This window comes from Phodopus roborovskii, unplaced genomic scaffold (genome assembly GCF_943737965.1).
Source record: "Phodopus roborovskii unplaced genomic scaffold, PHOROB, whole genome shotgun sequence".
In the NCBI taxonomy this organism is placed as follows: Eukaryota; Metazoa; Chordata; class Mammalia; order Rodentia; family Cricetidae; genus Phodopus; species Phodopus roborovskii.
The window spans coordinates 28,039,824-28,062,031 of NW_026126541.1; the positions used below are offsets into that span (position 1 = coordinate 28,039,824).

At 44.9% G+C, this 22,208-nt stretch overlaps 1 protein-coding gene across 1 annotated transcript in view; it reads left to right on the forward strand.

The window, feature by feature from the left end:
* Nucleotides 1–542: 542 nt before the first annotated feature.
* Nucleotides 543–22,208, forward strand: part of Gldc (glycine decarboxylase) — a 76,401-nt gene continuing 54,735 nt past the window's right edge. The window contains exons 1-3 of the mRNA XM_051199812.1: nt 543–1,027; nt 1,527–1,605; nt 18,478–18,613. Coding sequence (XP_051055769.1) covers nt 767–1,027; nt 1,527–1,605; nt 18,478–18,613 — 476 coding nt within the window. The 5' untranslated portion in view covers nt 543–766. The remainder of the gene's footprint in view (nt 1,028–1,526; nt 1,606–18,477; nt 18,614–22,208) is intronic.

Genomic DNA, 22,208 nt, shown 5'->3' on the forward strand with positions numbered 1-22,208 from the left:
TCACACACACACACACACACAAACGAATAAAAATAAAATACATCTTAAAGAAAAAAGATTAGAGCGAATCAGTAAGAGGTTTTAGAGGTTGTGCTCTTTGCCCAGAATTTCATAACTGTTAAAGAACCTTCATTTACACATAATGTTCTCATGAGATGTGACACGAAAACCAATGAACGGAGAGCAACTAACTACTGGAGTCTTTCTTCTGTCTCAATGGATTGGTCCAGGGACATCACGAAATTTAGGGCTGACCACACTATCCGTTCCACAACGGGGCCCTACACTTTGCCAGGGGGCCATGCAGCATCCTGAATCCCACATCAGCATCCTGGACTCCATGTAAGAAGCGAGATTGGAGACCTCAGGCGCCTTGATATCAGACAGGGACCCTCCACCCAGTTGCTGAAGAGCGGAGAGAAGTGGGAGGAGGCGGGAAGAGAGTGGCAGAGAGAAAGGGAGGGGCCTGTCTCGCCCCCGCCCCGCAATCCACTCCCATTGGCTAAAGGCTTCCTGGCCCCATCCTACTGCCCGCCTTCGGGCGACGCTTAAAGTGTGCGGAGCAGGTGTCTCCCGTGGAGGACGAACTTTGCTAGAGTTAGCGCAGTCCGCTGCACCCATTCATTGCCCGCAAGCGTCTATCCTTCGGTCCGGCCCGCAGTCGTCGGGAGGGGGACCCAGACACTGCAGCGGGCACTAGGGCCAGAGGAGGGCCGGAGAGCGCCGTTGACCCTCGTGGGCTGGGGAGGTGACGGCGGCTGCGTCCATGCAGCTGTGTGCCAGGGCATGGGGGCTGCGCCTGGGCCGCGGAGTCGGGAGCGGCCACCGCCTGGCTCGGGGCGCGGGCTTGAGTTGGGCTCCGCAGCGCCGGGACAGCAGCGACGGCGGCGGTGGCGGGGACCGCGGCGCGGCTGGGGCCTCGCGCCTCCTGGAGCGCCTCCTGCCCAGACACGATGACTTCGCCCGGAGACACATCGGCCCGGGAGACAAAGACCGGAGGGAGATGCTGCAAGCGCTGGGGCTGGCGGTAAGGCCCTCCACCCTCCACCTTGCCGGGGCTCAGCACACAGGGCCTCCGGACTCCCACCTTGCCTTCCTCTTGCGTCCGGGGCCCCAGCTTGGAAGCGAGCTCGCTCTTAATCTTGGTACCTCCTCCTCCCTTAACTTTTCTGCTGTTCCCGCTCTTCAAATGTGCATTTTAAAAATGTCCCCAACTCCAGACGAACCCTAATTTTGCAGGAAAACGAGGAAGAACCCCTTCTTAGAGTGCATTAATCCGGTCAGCTTCAGTTGCAGACTAAAATAGAACCCGGACTGGCGGATTTACCACCAAGCTCCATCAATTTGTTTTTCCTCCCAAAGATTTCTGTTGCCTGAAGTTCCCCTTTAAAATAAATCCCAATTAGACGATTTAGATGAGGTTTCTACCACCCTTTGACGATGAAAAACACAGAAGTGACTCTCTTAACTCAGGCATTATAACTGCCTGTCGTGCTCACCATCTTGCGTTTTGTTGTTTAATTTAGAGCATTGATGAACTCATCGAGAAGACTGTCCCTGCTAGCATCCGCTTGAAAAGACCCTTGAAAATGGAAGACCCTGTCTGTAAGTGGCCGGGAGGACTCCCTGGGGCTGGGCTTGTTCTGATTTATTTGCTCCTGTAATCCCTGATGGTCCACTTTGGGATAGGATTAGTCAGGACTGAAAATAGGCAGAATTTACGAGCCCTGAAACGGTGGGATTTTACTTCCTGGGAAGAATCTATGCATCCCCTTCCGTGGTCTTTATCTCTGGCCTGTGGGGGCAGTTACCTACAAGCTTTCCTAAGGAAAGCCATGCCAGACACGTATGGTAGACTCACCGCTTTGCTTCATTCACTCCCACCGGAAGGACTTTGAGGTCCTTTGAGCTGGGAATGTCATTATCTCTATGGATCAGGTGAGACTTGGAAAGGAAAAAAGGAATTACCTAGGTCGTTGCATTCATTCAGAAGGAGACTTAAGACTTCTCGAAGTTCTCTGCACCAGACTTTCAAACTGTCTGGCTCGCATCCCACCATGCACGCACACGCGCGCGCACATACGAACACACACACACACACACACACACACACACACTGTCCTGGCTCGCACCCCAAAACACACACACACACACACACACCTACTGAAAGGCAGCAGTACTTTTCAGAGTCCGAAAGATTTTTCTAGAAGAGCACACAAATATGATTTATGCTTGATTGAGAAATCTCAGGCTATTTATAGACTTTCCTTGTTCAAGTTTTTAAAAATTTGCCTGCATTTATCTATGTGTACCACGTGGAATGTTGGGTCTTCTAGAAAAGGAGATACAGATAGTTGTGTGGTGAGATGTAGGTGCTGAGGGTCAGCAGTGCTGAGCCATCCCTCCGGTTTCAGTGGTCTAAATATTGTTTGGGGGGTATTTTTATTTCTATTAGTGTGAGGAAGAATCAAGGGCGTGGTCAGAGTTGAAGAACTCTTTAAGAAAGAGAAACACCACCAAGCTCCCTCACCTGGTCACTCATAAAATGGAGATACTTCTCTTTTATTAGGGCAATGGGGCTGTTTTTTGTTTTTTGTTTTGTTTTTTGCTGTTGCTGTTTGGTTTGGTTTCTGTGGGAGGGAATTTTAGATGCAAACCCGATTTTGTTTTAAAAGATGACCTGAGCCTGTTCTGGCTGCAGCCGGGGAATGCTGTGCCTCAGTTCTGCCTAGAGCTGCTGCCCTTGTCGCCATTGGGTTCCCATGGATGGCAGGGAGCTTGCTCACCTGCCTGAGACCTAGAGATAGCCACAAGCTGCAACTGTCTCAGTTTCCGGAAATCAGAATTCTGAGCCACCAAACGTGGAAAAAATCAAAGAGGTTACCTTGATATCTTGAAACAAGGACTTTCATGCAGCTTAGGCTAGCCTCAAACTTCTGACTCCCTGGCCTTTACTCATATTATATGTGGAACAACTGTATTTATTTGTTTATTTTTGAGCAAGCAGTTCTGCTGGTGTGATTGTTTCTTTTTTAAAGGTAGGGTCTCACTGGGTTGCCCTGACTGGCTTAGCTATGTAGATCAGCTGGGATTAAAGGAGTATAGTACTGTGTCCGGATATCTGAGCCTAGCTGTGTACTTTTAAAGGAAGCCTTTGGTGGATTTTTGCGCAGATAAATGCCTTCTGAGATGTTTAAAGTACAATATGCTGTAAAGTAAGGGGTTCTTTTCAGAATGTTGAAGCCTTGAAAATTAGTCGTCATTGTCTCTTTTTCTTTTCTTTTTTGTTGAGATTGGGTCTCCCTCCCTATCTCTGTAGCGGGTCTGGAAATCACTTTGTAAACCAGTCTTATCTCAAATGCAGAGGTCCACCTGCCTCTGCTTCCTGAGTGCCGAGAGTGCTGGGCTTAAAGATCAACTTGTTTTGTTGTTTAGTTCAGGTGACTAATTTTTCCATCAAGGACTCACCCACCCCTTGAAACAGGTTCCCCAGACTTTGCAATTTGTGTGTAGACCTTAAACCTAGAGGCTTCTGGAAGATTTTAGGTGGGTCCGTCTGCTTAGTCTGAAGTGACTTGGAGAAAGCATTGTACAGTCAAAATTTCTATTGCCCCCTTTCTGCAAAGCTTGCTTATTGGAATAAGGAACAAGGGAAGGTAACGTGAGGGTTGGGGGTGCCAAATTCACAAGCCTTGGGTGTTTGCTCTGTCACCACCAATGGTCTCTGCTGGGGAAAGCCTGTTCTTGCTGCCTCGGGTGGGAGCGGTTTGGAGTAGGACAGCCTTACTCAAACCTAACTTCCTATATGAGTCCTGATGCTCTTGTGTACTTGGGAGGAATTGTGCAGCAAGGATTGGTCAGCTGTAGGAGCAGGCTGCAGTCTTTAATGGCCCAATTGTAAGTAGTGAGATGCTGGGGTTAATTCTTAAGCATAACTGACTAATCTTAAACATTCATAAAGTGCTCCCCATGGGCACTTTTGAAAAGTGCTCTCTGTGTGTTCTTTATTTAGTCCTCATTACGACCTCACAAACTAAGCTGGTTTTTCTCCCCCTCTCCCCTCTTTTGGAGACAAGAGTCTCAACTGTGTTGCCCAGGCTGGTCACAACTTTATGGACTCAAGTGGTCCTCTTATTTCCCTTTCCAAGGTCCCTGGGACTAGAGTCCCTCACTACCATGCACAATCACTATCCCCTTCAAAAGGGAAGAAACCCTTAACCCATCCAGGTCTTGGCTAGTGGCCTTGTGGCCGTGGCAGGATGCAAGCCCTCCACTGCCCCCTCCAATCACCACATCGCTCTGTCTTCATGGTGTCCCAGGCAAAGCAGGGAACTCTTGTTCTGGCTCTGCTAAGGTGCACAAAGCCAGTCATACTGGGGTCACTCTGCCATGTGCAGACTGCCCCAGCAGAAAGGGGACATCAGGATGAGGGTGAGGGCACATGTGTGGGAGCTCTCTGTCCCACCACCAGGGTGAGGAAGTGTAGTTAGCATTGCGGGGACAGTGCTTGCCTGGATGAGAAGCAACCCCTTGCTAATAAGCCTGGAGGATGACCCTGCAGGTAGAGGGGCCAGTAGGTAATGGACAAAGCATAAAGGCTCCCAACGGTTTGGAAAGAGAACCTTCCACTCAGATGCTTCAGAAAATGCCTTGAAAAATACCTTTATCTATTAGTTCCTCAGTAAGTCATTATTCAAAGAAGCAAGCAATGCCACTCAGTTCAAAATTGTGTCAGCTTAGTTCCTCTCAGGTGAACTTCCCTCCCCTCAGCCACCACCCTGCACCCAAATAATAATAAATAGATTAATTGAAGAAATATATTTTAGTGGGGGCATTTGTTTCTCCGAATTGTACAAGTTGTCTTTTAATTATCTAATAATTAATTAAAAAGTACTCCAGAAACCAAGCGGATGACTTTTTAGTCATGCTCTGTTTTGCTGTGTAATCTTTCCAGTCAAGTCATCTCAGAGGAGCCAGATTAAACTAGCCTGAACCAACCGGACAAACTGCCCAGGGATTAAAGTTTACACAAAATCTCATACTGCTTTCCCTGGGCATGCTTTGGGAGAGAGAGGAGAAGCGAACCCTCTAACGTTCAACTTATTCAACATGAGCTGAGCTGTCAGAATGAGAGTTCTGATGGGCTTGTGAGAACTGAATGTCCTAAGGTGTGTTGTCAGAATGAATTTTTAAATAAATGTTTAATGGAGGGCAGTGATCAAGGGAGGGGCATTGTGCAATGTGGGTGAAAGTGATGACTTTGTCACCCCAGAGGGTTATGTAGTCCCTGAGCTGGTCTGAACACTTGGTGGGAAGCTACCCTTCCAAAATCAGTCCTGCCTATGGGGTCCCCAGTCTATCCCAAGGCTCTCTTGGCTATTTCTGGCTCCCCCGCCTTTTCCAATTGAGATACATATACCTCATTTATAATTAGGATCACTGAAAAAATTTTTTCATCTAATACCTGGGGACATAAATAAAGACTAAATGACAAAGATAAGGTTATTTACTCTGAACTCATAGCAAGAATTAGACGTGAATTTTGGGGAAATAAAAAAATATTTCTATAGTGTGGGGGTGAGGGGGCTTCAGAAATGTTCCAATAGGATGCTGTTGGCTTCCAGGATACTACAGAAGAGTTAATGAGAGGTGTAGCAACAAGACACAGCTTCAGAAGAGGTGAGTTGTGTGTATAATATGGTTTCCTCTGATTGTCCCTGAGCTGGAGGTGGTCTTTTCAGTGGTAGGAGTCGAACACAGACAGAGCCTCTGAATTTCTAGGCAACTCAGAAATCCCAATTTTTATGATGTCCATTTTTAATATTGAAGTTTTTGAAGTTTTCTTGGATTTTGATATATAAAACCATGGTAACCACACTGTTGAAAGAAATACCTAATTTTTTTTTCTTTTCTAATAAAATTATGGGTGGGGTGTGCTTGTGAGCGTAGGTGCCTTTGGAGTATGAAGAGGGATGTTGGACTTCCTGGAACTAGCATTAGTAGTGGTCATGAGCTGCTTGACCTGGGGACTGAGAATATCTGAGCCATATCTCTAGTCTCCATCCTCTTAAAGAGTTGCGGAACCCATCCAGCATCAACAAAGATGGATCTAATTTTTTTTTTTTAATTTTGTGGTTGGTGACATGGCTCAGTGTGTAAGTCTGAGCAGTCCCCAGGACCTACAGGAGGAAGGAGAGAATGAACTGCACAGGTTCTTCCCCGACAGCACAGGCTCTCTGACACGACATTCTCGCGTTCTCTGAGCATGCACAAAGTGCAAACTAGTCTTTTAATGATCATATTTTGTATGAGTAACATTCCTAACATTGTTTTTAAGTGGACTGTTCTAGAAAAACTATAGGTGATCCATTGCTAGTTAGAAATTACTGCCAAATTCAATGGCTTCTCTAAAAGAATAAGAAGCTGCAGTCCCTTTGAGCTGCCATGAGGTTCTCTTGGGCCTGCTCACCTTAACTTTTCCTTTTTTCTTAGTTTTCACTTGCCAAAAGGAGCACAGAGAGACTAGACAGATTGCTCAGTGGTTAAGGGCACTTGCTGTTTTGGAAGAGAAATAGGATTTGGATCCCAGCACCCACATGATAGCTTACAATCACCTGTCTCTCCAGTTCTCGGGCACTTACCGCATGGGCAGAGGTGAAAGTGTAAAAACATTTGGCTATTTGAGGAATGGTGGATAAGCTGTAAGTAGACGAGTGGTCAGGGAAGGTGGAAAACAAGGAATGAGATGCTGCTCTGGAGGATTCAGAGCCAAAAAGTTTATATAGCGCATGTTAAATGTGAGATGGACGAGACAGACACTGAGATGGTGTAAGTACAAGAAAATGAAAGCAGGGGATGACAGGAGCCGTCAGCTGCTACGGGTCTGACCCTGGTACAAGGGAAGAGGGGTGAAAGGGTACTGAACTAACAGACTCTTAGATGGTTGTGCAAATCTGGAAGAGGGAGGTGTTGAAAAGCAGACAGAGCTCACGAACAGGATGTGAGGTGTCACCGTAGACTTGAGAGAATCTGTAGCGACTTCATGGGAATTAGTGACATCCCCCGTGGAATGAGGAGAAGAAAGGCAGAATGTGCCAAAGTAGAGCATGTGTGTGTGTGTGGGGGGACGGGACACGACAGTCAGGTAGTGTCTCTAGGGTCAGGAAGACAATCCTCCATGAGTCCTGAGGGAGTCAAGAGGAACGAATGTCCACAGAATCAAGAGCGCCCCCTGGGGTGGTAGGAGTTTGGACATTGCCTGCATGGGGTTCTTTTTGCATAGTAAGCAGGAAGAATAAGACTGAATGAGGCAAATGTGGAGTTTCAAAAGAGTCAGCATGTCTGTCTAGGTGGTAAAAATGGAGTCACCCCTCACAGAGATCTTGCTGAGGTCAAATGACACTGATTCTGCCAGGCATCATTTAGTGGTCCCGGAGCATTGAGTTCAAATGAGGTTGAGGACTGGCATCATCGAGTGCCAAACACTTCAAGGTCTACCAGTCAGCTCAGGTCACTGGGTTCAGAGAGAGATGGAGAGGCTCATCTCATCTGTTTTACACCTAGAGTTCCGTTCCAACGACCATCGTCATGAAACGCGTCAAGGGCACGAGCATCGCACTGATTCTCAATCAGAGGCTCTGGGGCAAGGGCTAGATCTCAAGGTTGTGCTCTGCTTTCAGTGTCTGCATCTTTGGTAAACCGCCTGCCCAGTAGCTGTGTGCCTTGCTTTATGAATGTTCTATGACTGATGAAGACTTAGATCTCTTTTTAAGATTTATCTATAAGTTATGGGCAAGTATAGTGGCTCATGCCTTTAATCCCCAGAGGCAGGTGGATCTCAGTGAGTTCAAGGCCAGCATGGTCTACATAGTGGGTTCCTATCTCAAAACAAACAAACAAAAAACAAACAAACAACAACAAAAACAAAAAGCACCACCACCAAAAGAAAAAAACAAAACAAAACCAAAAACAAACAAACAACCAAAAAACTTTTTTTCTTTTTTATGTGCATGTGTGCTAGTGTGTGCGCTTAGAGGTCAGAAGAAGGCCTTGGGTTCCCTGGAACTGGAGCTGCCATGCCCAGTGTGGGTGCTGAAAATTGATCTCTCATTCTCTGCAAGAGCAGTAAGCCCTCAAAACCACTGAGCCATCTCTAGCCCCTTCGATCTCATTTTACTGCTCAGGGCTGTTTCGATTATTAATCCCCGGATATTTTTATAGCACAAACTGAGAGTTTTAGTAAGGATTTCCCATGCTGATTAAAGGATGACAAAATGAAATCTCTGAACATTTAAAGTTATTAGAGGCAACTTTGCCAATAGTGTCAAGCTTCCATTTGTGAATGGTTTTCAAAAACTTTTGCTGATAGGAATGTCGTTGAACCACATATGAAAGCAGTTTTCGTAGCAGCCTACTATGGATTCTGTAATCGGTAAGTTATTGGTGATTTTTAATTGCCTTACACGGTCACCTTCACGTTCCTGCCTGCAAAGAGATTAGAATCCATTACTTGGTGAGATTATAAATTAAACCACTGATCCCTCCATAGACAGTTCCTTTGATCTGTAAAAAGTTGTCATTTGCCTTTCCCTCAGGCAGGGTAAGTTGTTTGAGCTGAGCTCTTAGAACATACACTTCCCCTTCTGCTCTTGCTCTGCAGGGCATAGCAGTGTGCCCAGGGGGCAGAAAAGAGGGAAAACAAACACTCCACAGATTCTCATTTCAATCCAACCATCTGGCCTGACTATGGTGTTCTAGATAAATATTATGAGTTGCAATGTTTCTGTTTGCTTTAAAAAAAAAAAAAAAAAAAAAAAAAAAAAAAAAAAAAAAGAGCTAACTAGGGAGGCCATAAGAAAGGAGAGCTTTGAGTTTGAGGACGAAAATAACTGGTACCAGGTTCCTCTTCTCTCTACCACTGTGGCTGCTATTCTGTTGATCTTGAAGCCGTGTCTTTCAACTGAGCAGGGCCCACTGCAAAGGACTCTGTCATTTGCAGAAGTGAAGGAAGGAGCCATCAGACACTCAGAGACACAGGCGTGAGGAGTCAGGTGGCTTGCTAATGGGAAGAGTAGAACCAGATGAGGACAAGGGAGGTTGGAGTAGGGTAAAGGGAGGTCAGCCTATGTCTTGCTCCTGTTACCTGGCCACATAGTAAAAGACATGTGATGTTAATTGTCAATTTGACATTGTCTAGACTCACCTGGGAAAGGACTGTCTAAGGGGGAAGAATAGGTTGTCGTGTGGGCACGGCTAGCAGCAGAGATCACCTTGATTACATTAATAGGAAGTGGAAAGACCACCATGATTGGAGGCACCATTCCTAGGCAGGGGGTCCGGTATTGGTTCAGAGTGGGAATGATGATCACAACAATGGCATGCACACGTTCCTTTAATGGCTCTCTGTTCTTTACTGTTGACTTGAGAAGAGCCAATGCCTCAAGTCCCTGCTGCCTTGACTTCCCTACAGTGATTGCAACTGGAATTGTGGGCTAAATTTACGCATTCACCCTAAGGCTGTCTTTAAAATTCATGGTATTTTTTTAATGCATGTAAGAAGAAGCAGAGCTAAGGCATCTATCCTCTGCCTGTAGCTAAGGGCCTTTCATTTGAGTTCCCACTCACAGAGGCCAGAGAATCCAGTGTGGTTTTGGCTCCTTCCTGTAATGAAAAATTACTGAGATTGAACAGACTTTGGTCATGAAATTCTCCACTGCCCAGGGAGGAAACTTGACACCAACAGGTACATGGACAGGTGTGTGTGTGTGGGCTTAAGCCATGTGGTTATGGGTAAGATAAAAAGGGTGTTATAATGACTGGGTAAGACGAAAGCAGGGCTAAGATTTTAGGCAGAATTTAAATATTCATTCTGACTTTTAACTCAAAATCATAATATACACTATCACTCAGGAAACATTCATTGTGTTGATACCTGCCTCCTTCCCCCATGGTTTTCACACAGCTTTGGAGCCAGCGATACTCATGCTGGCAAGAAAAGTCTGCCAAGGCAATCTCCACCCTCTCAGTCTGTTCCCAGCTTTCCCCTTCAACCCAAGGCAAAGAAAGACCTTTCTCAAACTGGTGGCATTGTCAGGGAAAACTCAAATATGAGTGTGTTGGTTTTCAGCGCTGATGATTGCCTTGGAGCCTTTCTTAGTGTCTTGCCAAGTGTAGGAGGGGACAATGGGAGGGAGACTGTGACACCGCTTGCTGTCTGCTCCGTTTAGAAGCTGCTGGCTAGGCTGCCCAGGAAACGATGTTACTCCTAGAGCTCTGTATCCGTCTGCTTCCCAAAGACTACTGAATTCCAGGAGTGATGTCATCACTTAACCTTTACCATAAACAATATAAGCTCATTGTCCAGAACTCAGAAGCACAAGATTTTCAAGGGAGCGTGAGACTCCACTGTACCAACTTTCTGTTAATCATCTCAGAGACGCTCCACTCATTGTGAGCACGGGCGTGCTTATCTTTTGTTGTTATTACACTTATCTATTTATATGCTTTGTGTGTATGTGAGAATATATGTGGAGGTCTAAGGATAATTTGCAGAAGTGGATGGGACTTGGTTCTCTCTTTCCACCATGTGGGTCCCTGGGATTGAACTCAAGCAGGCTATCTATCAGTCTTGGCAGCAAGCACCTTTACTGGCTGAGCTGTCTTACCAGCCCTATTGTTTTGTTTCCTAGAGACTCTAGTTAGTTCAGTTTGGTCTTGAAATCAGGGCAGGCTTCCTGGCTCATCTTCTTAAGTGCTGGGATTATAGGCATGTATTACTACACTCATCTATTCATTCTTTAAAAATATGAGTGATAAAAGTTAGACATTCTCAGGGTAGAATGCTTCCTTAGCATAAGCAAGGACAGTAAGTTTAATCCCTCATAACAGACACACACGCACACACACACCACAGAGAGAGAGAGAGACAGAGAGACAGAGAACATGATCTCTGTTGTAGGACCACAGGAATGCCATCTTCAGATTACATGGACAAAGCAAAGCATGAACACAAAAACAAACAAACAAACAAACAAACAAATAAATAGGGTTTTGTCATGGGTTACACAGAGAGCATGTGTTCAAGTGGGCATGTGCTTAGGCAACAGCACACATCTTCACTCACAGAGCCCGATTGCCCATTTCAGGGCATTTCTTGTACCGAGTCATTTATCTGAAAAATCTCAACAGCCATAGCAATGGACTAAGTGTATAAGACCTATGCAACTATAAAATGTTTCTTTGAACCAGGTGTGGTGGCACACACCTTGATCCCAGCACTAGAAGGCAGAAGCAAGCAGATCTCTGAATTTGAGGTCAGCCTGGTCTGTTTAGCAAGAGTTCCAGGTCAGCCAGAGCTCCGTAGTGAGAGCCTCTCTCAAAACAAAAAGAAAAAGCTCATTTTGTGCAAAGTTCTGGGTATTTTAGGCACACAAAGTGAGGAAGCCACTATTAGGAAGTATTTCTCATATGGGATTACATAAGGAGGAAAAAGGTGTACTCCGTGAATTCCAAGAAGACTCTGCAGTCCCGACCTGGATGGAGCCTCTAGGAAGCAGAGCCTGGAGGGCACTGAACTCTGTCCTCTGGCCATCAGGGCCAGGGTGTTATGCAATGATCTGAGGCAGAGGCATAAACAGGTCAGAAGTAGCTGTTTGTTCCACAAGATAGCTTAAGCTCCTGTACGGCTGGTGTGCACATGGTCCAGCAGCCCAGCAGGGCTGAAGGCTAATGAAAATGACAGCTCCAAGTGGTTCTTTTTTTTTGTTTGTTTGTTTTGTTTTGTTTTTGTTTTTGTTTGTTTTTGTGAGACAGGATCTTACTGCAGCTCAGTCTGGCCTCTGACATACTGTGTAGCCCAAGATGGCCTTGAACTCATGGCAATCTTCCTGTCTCAGTCTCCCAAGTGATGGGATTAATGGCATGAAGCACAGTGCCTAGCTTCCTCATGGCTTTTAATAGGAGTCACCTTCCTTATTCTGTTTCGTTTCTCTCTTAATAGTCAGTGCCTAGGAATTCCTGTGCCTAGGAATAAGATCTTTGCTGTAAGTTGGGAGAAAAAGCATGAGCGGGGCTCTGCTGTGAGAGCAAGGGATCTGAACTTTTTCCTTTCCTTTATCCACATAAAGAGATGAGCTTCCCAGGCATTGGGTGGCAAAGGCTGCCACTTTGGAATCAGAGCTCTCCTATTTTCTGTTTAGAAAGAGAGTAGCTTTTCAAGGGCGTTGAGAAGTGACAGTGACGGGCACTCTGCCCTTCCAATGAAAATTATGTTTAGATTTGACTATGAACCAAATCTTAGACTTGGAGACATGGTTCTACTCAGATCCTTCTCAACGGGTCTGGACTCGGCATACTCATCTCTATGAGCTTTCCCCTTTTCTCTCATTTTCTTCTTTTGCTGTGTGGGCATGTCATGATGACAGCTAACTCTGGGCTTCTAAAGACATTGGGCTGCTTCTTCATATACACTCAGGTGACACTATTCTCAATGGGTATGAGAAACAACAGCCAGTGATCAAACATTTGCAGCTATTCATACACTGTGTTCTGTGTTCTGAGGATGGTTTTCCTTATGTGTGGGTGAGGAAGCCCGAGGTCTTCGATTTTTATCACAGCAATGTCCTGGCTTCTATCTGGGGAGTTCGGTTGTGATAAGTGATGGATGAGTGAATGGGAACAGCCCCTCAGAGCAGTCACACTTTCAGAAGCATGACCAAGAACTGACTGTTTTAGTTTAGTCTCTAGTTGAGTTGCTGTGATAAATAGCCTGACCAAATAACTGAAAGGGAGAAGTGATTTGTTTGGCTCAAAGTTCTAGGTTCCAGTCCATAGTTGTACAGAAGTCAAGGTAGCAGGAATATGAGGAAGCCCAGCCATATGACATTGACAGTCAAGAGCAGAGAGTGGGGCATTAGTACATGCTTCATTAATGCTCCTCCCCAGTGGATTCAAGGCTATGTCAAGTTACGAATACCCTGTGCTGGGGATAGAACCTCTAGCCTAAGTTAGCCTCAAAGTTAAGGACCCCCTGCCTCTTTTTTTCAGAGAGCTAGCAATCACAAGTCATACCATGGCTGGCTTACCATACTAACTATGGTACAGGTGTCTGTTATCTTGATGGATAGGGCATAACTCCCTTTGTTTTCAACAGAAAATAAAAGAGTGTGTAAAGATCAGGCTACCCTAAGTTGCCATAGGGAAGAAAGAATTCCCGTTGACCCTAGCTAGGTAGAAACAGAACCAACATGAACTTGGTATGTTTGGCTTTTCCTGCAGGTAGGTGTAAGGATACAGAAGGAAGAGAGATGAGAATTGGACTCTGTCAACCAGAGTTCAGTGTTCCCCAACACATCATGAAATATTAAAGGCTTGATTGGGACTCCTTCACTGTTCCTAGTTAAGAGCCCAGGGTTTCCAGAAATGTCAGCATCTCCCTAGGTAATGGTCATGCTTTCCCACTTGAGATTTTCTACAGTGTGTGTTTGTTTTATGATCATCTCACTATATAGCCCTTGCTGGCCTGGGACTTGCTTTGCAGACTAAGCTGCCCTTGAACTTACAGAGATCTGCCTGCCTCTACCTCCCCAATGCTGGGATTAAAGATGTGCACCACCATATCCATCTTGGAAAGCATTTTTATGCTTCTGAGTGGAATTAGTTTGTTCCTCATTTATGCTGAATTGCCCATTTAAAAATCACACAAACCAGATGGTGGTGGCCCACATCTTTAATCCCAGAGGCAGAGACAGGCAGATCTCTGAGTTTGAGGCCAGCCTGGTCTACAGAGCGAGTCCCAGAACAGGCTCCAAATCTACAGAGAGACCCTGCCCTGAAAAAACAAAAATAAATCAAAATTCCTACAAACACTTTGAGTTTCTTCACATTCAGGTTTCTGCCCCCTTTTAAGTGTCAGGTACCATCTTAGTTCCTCGGTCAAGTGAAAAGCCAGTCCTAGCACTTATCCCTGTAAATCCCTGTAAGATTGTCACCAGATTTAGTCTTAATTGGTCTTGAGAGTTAGGGTCTTGTTGGGCTTCTTATAGGGAGTAGGATGATAGATGATATCTTCCTCCAGGGTTCCTAGACAGTTCTTGGGGAAGGTGGCCCACCTATCTTAACTGATCCTTGGGAGGGTCCTCCATTGCAGATCTATAGCAGAAACTGTCTTCCATATCATTGGGAATGAGCGCGCGCGCACACACACACACACACACACACACACACACACACACACACACACAAAGCAGAGCTGTCATCATAGGATTAGAAAATGAAACCTTATGAAAATGAACGAATAAAGAGAAAATCACTGCTGGTCTGATGGCAGAAATCCAAACAGCAGAGTGGAACTTCTTCCAGGAAGGGCAGTACCTTTCTGTTGAAGAAAACAGACTAACTATGACTTGCAGTGACCAACCGTGTCTACTGTTCCGGGGAGGAGTTCGATGGGTTGATTGTAGTTCAGCAGTCTTCTTGGATTCTAGCATTGAGCTCTGAAGCTCCTGTCCGGCTTCTGACCTGCTTCTGAATGTTTGAATCTGAGTTTTAAAAGCACATGTTTTGAGGGGCAGCAGGATGGCTTAATGAGTAAGGGTAATTGCCATGTAAGCCTGGAGACCTAGGTTTGCTCCCAAGAAGCCATGTAAAGGTAGAAAGGGAGGGCTGTGTCCTTGAAGATGTCCTTAAACCTCCACACATGAGTTGTGGCACACACACACACACACACACACACAGAGCGCATTTTTTTTTTTCAGATAATTTGACTTAATGAGAAAGTTAGATCGATAATTGTGGCTCTTGGCACGGTAACCATTTTCCTATTTGTGAGGCTCATGTGTTTCCACAGATCACCCCTTTCCTGCATAGTAAGCAGTCCTCTGCATTGAATGAATTGTATTGGCAGTCTGAGTAAATGCCAAAACCTAGAGGTTTTCCTGAAGTTGAAACCACACTTGTCAAATTTGGAACATTATTTGTTGTAGTTATTTCCGCTCTAGTCTCTTCAAGACTCAACAGAGAAAACTAAAATGTGGGGGTTTCCCCAGTTCTTTGATGGTTTTGTCAAAAATTTATTAATCACAGGAAAAAATAAAAAATAAAAAACAAGAGGAGTCACTTGGCCAGCATTTGTATGTTAGTGAAGGTGCACATGCATGCCATACATGGCACATACGTGATGGTCAAAGGACACTTTCCACACATCAGTTCCATCTTTTTACTGTGGGTTCTTGGGGTCAAACTCAGGTCTTCAGGCTTGTGTGAGAAGCATGTTTACCCACTGAGCCACATTGTCAATCTTCTAACCAAATCAATAACATTACACTATTCTTGCCAGGCATGGAGCCAGCTAGAACTGAACTGCTTATCCCACCCAGCTCAGCTATTTGTGGGCCATGATTCCAAGATTCCCCTGCCTCCCCAGCATTAGACTGTGAGGATGAAAGAGCAATGCCCAGAGTAGATCTTTGTGTTTGTGTATTTGTCTTGGGACAGGGTCTCCTATGTAGCCTTGGTTATCCTAGAATTTGTTATGTAGACCAGGCTGGCCTCAAACTCAGAGGCCCCTGCCTCTGCCTCCAGAGTGTTAAGATTAAAGGTATATGCTCCTATGCTGAACTCAGGACGGGCCTTTGGGCTGAGTAACGGACTAGGGCATTTGCCCAAGTCTCCTTGAGCTGCTCTGGGAAACTACTGAGCCTCTGCATTACTTTATTTTTCTTGGTTTCAGTTTTCTTTTGATAACAGTGTCCCCCTGTGCCACTTAGGTTGGCTTCAAAGTCTGATCCTCTTGCCTTGGCCTCCCCAAGTGTGTGTTGCCTGGCTTTTAGCTTTTAATACAGCCAGAAACATAGTCCCAACCATAGATAGTACCAGTAGATAAACATCTTTTAAACAAACTGTCTGGGCTGGTTACATTGGGTGGTAGAGACTTCATAATGTATGGAATTTTTTTGTTTGGGGAGGACCTGGAGACCACTCTGGCCTGAGGTTGTGGTTTAAGTGTTCAGAAGGGCCCATCTATTCCACAACCTCTCTAGAAAACCTGATCAGATAGATGTCTTTATTGTTCTGCTAAGGTTGCTGAAATGTCCCTCAGCAATCTGGATGGCTCAACTAAAAGGAATTTGTTCTCTCTTAGACTGAGTTCAAATGCAAGGTGTTGGCAGGTTGGTTCCATGTGGGCTCCCTGAGGAAGGATCTCTTCCATTCCTCTTTAGCTTCTAGTCATTGCTGGAATTCCTTGGCTTGTCGATGAATGACCATAGTGCTATGTAACATGGCTATTCTTCTTGAGTGAATGTCAAATGTGCCCCAATTGCTGTGTTCTTGTATGTGTTCAGTTATTGGATGGAAGATGATCCTGATCCAGTAAGACCTTGTTTTAATTTGATTATGTCTGTGAAGTCTCACTTTCCAAGCAAGGTTACATTCAAAGATACCAAGATTATGGTTCCAGTGTATTGTTGACAATACTCCTCTCATCCATCTCCCTCCTGAACTGTGGAGCTAACTTCTACCCTTGTTTCCTGGTGTCCATAATCTTCTCCCTGTGGGTGCTCCATACCTTATATAGAATGATCTTCCTATAATACAGTCATATTCTCCCAATAGGAAACACTCTGTAGCATCTAAGGGATAAACTCCTGATTTGGCCAGCAAATCCTTTCCGACTGCTCTCATTTGAGAGCCGGACCTTTGTCCAGACGGCACAATGTGGGACCTGTCCATCTTGCACAGGACCTTAATTGAAGCAGGGCTGGCCTGCCAGGCACTGCTAATTAATCTCCTCTCCCACTGGGCTTTTGAATCAATCACTCTGCCCCTAAGAAGATTGTTTGGGAAGTGATTGGATTTCCTGCATTCAAGAATTTTATAATCCCTTGCTAACTAGGTCCCTCTATGGGAACACCAGTTGAGAGTTCATGTGAGTTCTTCATTATGATTGTTATTTTATGTTTTGGGGTAATAACTAGGTTTTGTTGTTGTTGTTGTTTTTAATAGCATTTCAAATGACAGAAGGAAATGTTCAGTTCAGTAGAACAATTATAAACAAAATTTAAGCCATGTATTATATAAGGCTATGACCTTGCCTGCTTCCAAAGACTATAAGACAACTGAAAGGAAGAAGTGGGGGAGGGGAAGAAGGAGCAAGAAATGTGACTCAGTATTTAGGAGCCCTGACTATTGCTGCAGAGGACCTGAAGTATGGCTCCCTGCACCCACAATGGGCAGCTCACAACGGCCTGCAGCTCCAGATCCAGGGGGTCAAAACAGCTTCTTCCGCTTCTGAGGGTACCTTTATACGTATATGCATACATGCTTACATGCATACACACACACACACACACACACACACAAATATAATAAAATGGTAACATTTTATAACAGAAGAAATATAACATTACTGTGAGAAGACACTTTTTATTTAGAGGAATTAGAGCAGAAATTAAAAAGAGACAGAAGAAACATGGAATTAGGCAACTGTTAAAGACTTGAATAAAGCTGGATGGTGGTGGCACGCATCTTTAAACTTAGGACTCGGGAGGCAGAGGTAGTTGGGTCTCTGTGAGTTCGAGGCCAGCCTGGTCTACAGAGTGAATTCTTTGACAGCCAGAGCTATGCAGGGAGACCCTGTCTTGAGAAACAAAACAAACAAATGAGTTGAATAAAGATGCTGTGGGTGATGGTCCATACCTTTAATCCCAGCACCAGGGTGGTGGGTGGATGGCCTACATAGTTCCAAGTCAGTGAAGACTACTTAGTGAGATGTCTCAGAGAGAAAGAACTGAATGAAGAACGAGAAAGAGAAAAAAGATAGAAAAAGAGAGAGAACAGAAAGAAGAGTTAAGAAGAATCCTGGGTCTGGGACCGGCTCAGTGGGTAAAGTGCTTGCCACAGAAGCATGGATGGTCCCCAGCACCCATATAAAGGCTAAGCATGACACAATGCTGTGGAGGCGGGGACAAACAGATCCCTGGGGCTTGCTGGCCAGGAAGTCTAGCTGATTCTGTGAGCTCTGGGTTCAGCAAGAGACATTGTCTCAAAAGTAAGCTGGAGGATGATCAAGGAAAACATCACCTCTGGCTTCCGTTCACACTGGTAAGCATCTGCGCCTACACACCTGCAGACATACAAACATGCATATATACACAGGTGAAAAATGATGGACTAAGGTTGAGAAGCCAAGTGTCCTTGGGGGGGATCCTCCCAACAGCTTTCCATATACAGTTAATGATGGTATTTCTGTGTAGCTGTTCTTTTGTTTGTTTGCTTGTTTTTCAAGAGGGGGATGCCCTGTGTACTTTTGGAGCCTGTCCTGGAACTCACGCTGTAGATCAGGCTGGCCTTGAACTCAGAGATCTCTGCCTCCAGAGTGCTGGGATTAAAGACCAGTGCCACCAAGGCTTTTCAGCTCTAAGTGGGTCTCCCTGTTGGGGCATTTTCTCTAGTAACCTGTCTCTTTCCCCCCACAATCAGGTGAGAGTGAAATCCTGGAAACTCTGCATGCCATTGCAAGCAAAAACCAGATCTGGAGATCGTATATTGGCATGGGCTATTATAACTGCTCGGTGCCCCAGACCATTTTGCGGAACTTACTGGAGAATTCTGGATGGTAATGTATCGCCTCACTAGAGAACAGGACTACTAGACTCATGGTCCCTGTGTCTCAGAAATCGCTCACAAATGCCTGCCCCCTGCTGCTCCCTGAGCTTCAGGAATCCACTTGCCTTCTCTAGCTGGGCAATTCCTTGCAGGGTGTTGTCTCTAGATTCTTTTCCCTTTCAAGTCCAGAGCCAACGATCTCTTCTGCAACAGTCTGAATCTATGCTGCTTTTGATCAGCTCTTGGGTGACACCCTGGGACATTTTAGAGCATCTCTGAACTTAGCCAGTCACTCGGTATTGCAGCCTGGGAAGGAATCTTGGGCTTCTGTCTTTTGCCAGGCTTTTCAAAGGACAATGCTCATGTTCCTCTTCTCCCCTAACCAGTAGAAATGAATTCACACAGTGTCAGAAAACAGCAACATCAGCTTTATTGGCGGCACTTGACTTGAGAAAGTGAACGTGTGTCTGGCCTGGTCTGCTCTTGCCTTCTTGTTCCCATCTCACCTTGCCAATCGGATAATTCATCCCTGCCCTGGGGAGTTCTGTGTGTCAGAAGATAACCTCAGGAGTCATTTCTCTTCTGCCATGGGATCTGGGGATGGAACTCAGGTCGTGGCGTTTGTCCAGAAAGCTAGTCATCCCTCTGAGCCATGCTGCTGGTTTTGTCTTTACAGGACCCCATCTGTTGTCACCCTCATGGCTCCCCTCCATTCTGTGTGGAGAGTCTCACTACAGTATACTCTATTTTCTTATTAATAAGAGGACAGGAAAGCTGGCCCATGAACAGAGCCCGCGTTTGTTTCTCTGAGGAGCATGAAAGCGCTTTGCTAGTGTGTTTGCATTGCCAAGGCCTTGTTTTTCACCATAGCTCTGGTGAAAGTTTGTGTGGTAAACGCTAAGGTGGATTTCAAAAGCAAGTAGCCTTTCTCCCTTCCCCCTTAAAAAAAAATCAAAGCCTGTTGCTGCCCATGAATGGGCCGCAGCGTTGTTTGCCTGAGCTCTGGCCTGTGGCTTTTGCTGTTAGTGACATACAGAATATCTGTTATATTTCTGTCTGGCTGTATGCTAATTAATGTGGGGGTAGCCAGAGTTGGAGAGGGAGACAATTCTGTTTTTTCTATCTCTGGCTTTGGGCGCATTTTAAAATATTGCTGCTTTGCGTTATCCAAAAGCTGCTCTGCACCCTAGCGGGACCCTGCACCCTGCCCTGCTGATAGGCAGGGCTGTGAGCACACGGGTGGGAGACTTCACATTATACTTCTGAATGGTTTCCATAGCGATGGAGCCAACAAATTCCGGTGACGTGAGGTGAAAATAAATGGGTCACATAGACTCGCAAGAATACAAACATTGGGCTCTCAAAAGAAACTGTACGCTGGGTCTAGTTTGTCTGATGCTGTCCACTATTCCGAAGTCTCAACTGCCTATAACATCAACAATGAGTACCAACATTTGCATTTCCTTGCGGCTTTCTGGTTTTTATAATCTTGGCAGAGGGATTTTATGAGTTTTATGAGCCCTCCTGAAAGCCCCCTACCTTCTCCCAATTCTGAAAGAAAGTCATTACCAAAATGATAGAGAAAACTGATTATTTTGGAATAAATGCCAATATCATGTCCAGTATATTACCAAGTAACAGAGTTCTAAGCCTTCTTAGATATGGAGATACTTTTAAAATACATATATAAAATGCATCTAGAAGAAACCATTTGAATTGATGTCAATGAAGACATACCCATTTTTTTCCTCTTTTAATTCTTCCTGGTCCCTGAGATTGAACACATATCCTCACACATGCCACTGTGAGGGACCGCTGAGCACCTTTTATACTTCCTCAGATAAGTTTTTGTTTGTTTTTATTATTTGTTTTTCAAGACAAGCTTTTTCTGTAGCTTTTGGAGCCTGTCCAGGAACTCACTCTGTAGACCAGACCAGGCTGGCCTCAAACTCATGGAGATCTGCCTGTCTGTTTCCTGCGTGCTGGGATTAAAGGCATGCGCCAACACCGGCCAGCTCAGACAATTGTTTTTAAGCTCATGTTTCTTTCCTGTATATATGATGGCAGATCTGTGGTGACATCTTTTTAAAAAAATTTTTTAATACATAAAAAAGAAAACAAAGTTAGTTGTGTATGGGTGCTTACCTGAACATCTTTCTGATCCCAGTGCATGTCTGGTGCCCACAGAAGCCAGAAGAGGGCACAAGATCCTTTTGGTGAGTGCTCTTAAACTGTTAAATTGTCTCTCCAAGCATCCTAGCGTCCTTTGATCTTTTTTTTTTTTTTTTTTTTTTTTTTTTTTTTTTTTGAGACAGGGTCTCACTGTAACCTTGGCTGTCCTGGAATTTGTTGTGTAGACTGGGCTGGCCTGGAACTCTCAAGAGATCCTCCCACTTCTCTCTCCCGAGTGTTGGGAATAAATGAACACCATCATAGCTGGCTTGGTAACATTTTTTAACCTTGAAATTCGGGTTATTCTTTACTTCCTTTCACAGGCCATTGCTAAGAAAAACATTTATGCCTGTGATATTTCTCTCATATAAAAAAACAAAACCCTGTAACTATTTTAAAAGTAAAAGAAGAGACTTTCAAAGCAGTGGTGGTTACATTAACTCAGCCTTGGATTATAAAAAGGGTTAACAACTGGAAGGTTGGTCATGAAAAAGGAAATTACTAAATCCCACTGGCGGAGATCATGGAGTCGTCGCAATCTCAGAAATGAACATCTATGGCTTTTTCCTGTGGGCAGTGAGAGGCCATCAGAGATATTTGGGTTTTGTTTGTTTTGTTCACTGTGTGCATTTGGATTTGGGGGTATGGATGTGCCTGTAACCGGGGAGCTCAGAGGACAGCCAGCCATGTTGGTTCTGGGGATCAAATTTAGGTCTTTAGGCTTGATGGCAAGTTCCCTTATCCAGTAAGTCATCTTGCCAGCCTTGTCATAGATACTTGAATGGGGAGTCAAAAGATGCACATTAGCATCTCAAATATTTGGCAATTTCATAGTTGAAGCATTGTCAGATTAGTAGGGCAGTGAAGAAGGGCTAGGCGGGTATAGAATGATGCCATTGGAAGATGGATGCCATTGGAAGATGGATGGTCTTTATTTGGACCTAAATTATTTTGTGTGATTTTATTTTAGGCTTTTTGGAAATAGGATCTCAAGCCTTCCAGGCTAAAGTCAAACTCACTACGTAGCAGAGGGTGACTCTGAGGGCCACTCCCCACCCCCAGCTGAGAGGAAAGGCATACACCACCATACCCAGTCCTGTTTTGTTGTTGTTTTTAAATTAATGTGCAATTTAAGATTCTACTGTTTTCATCTTTTTGTGTATGTTTGTGTGATAAGTGTATGCATGTGTACTACACAGAACACAGGTGTTAGATCCTCTGGAAGGGCAGTTATACATGGTTATCTCACGCACTGCTGCTGTTTTTTTTTTTTTTTTTTTTTTTTTTTTAAGTCTCTCTCTCTGTTTCTGTCTTCAGGTGTGTGAGAAGGGAGTTTCATTTTTTTTTTCCTTTTTTTTTTTTCTTTCTCTCTTTTGAGGCAGGGCTCTTGTTGTCTACTTGAGGTAGCCTCCAACTTTTAATCCTCTTGCCTC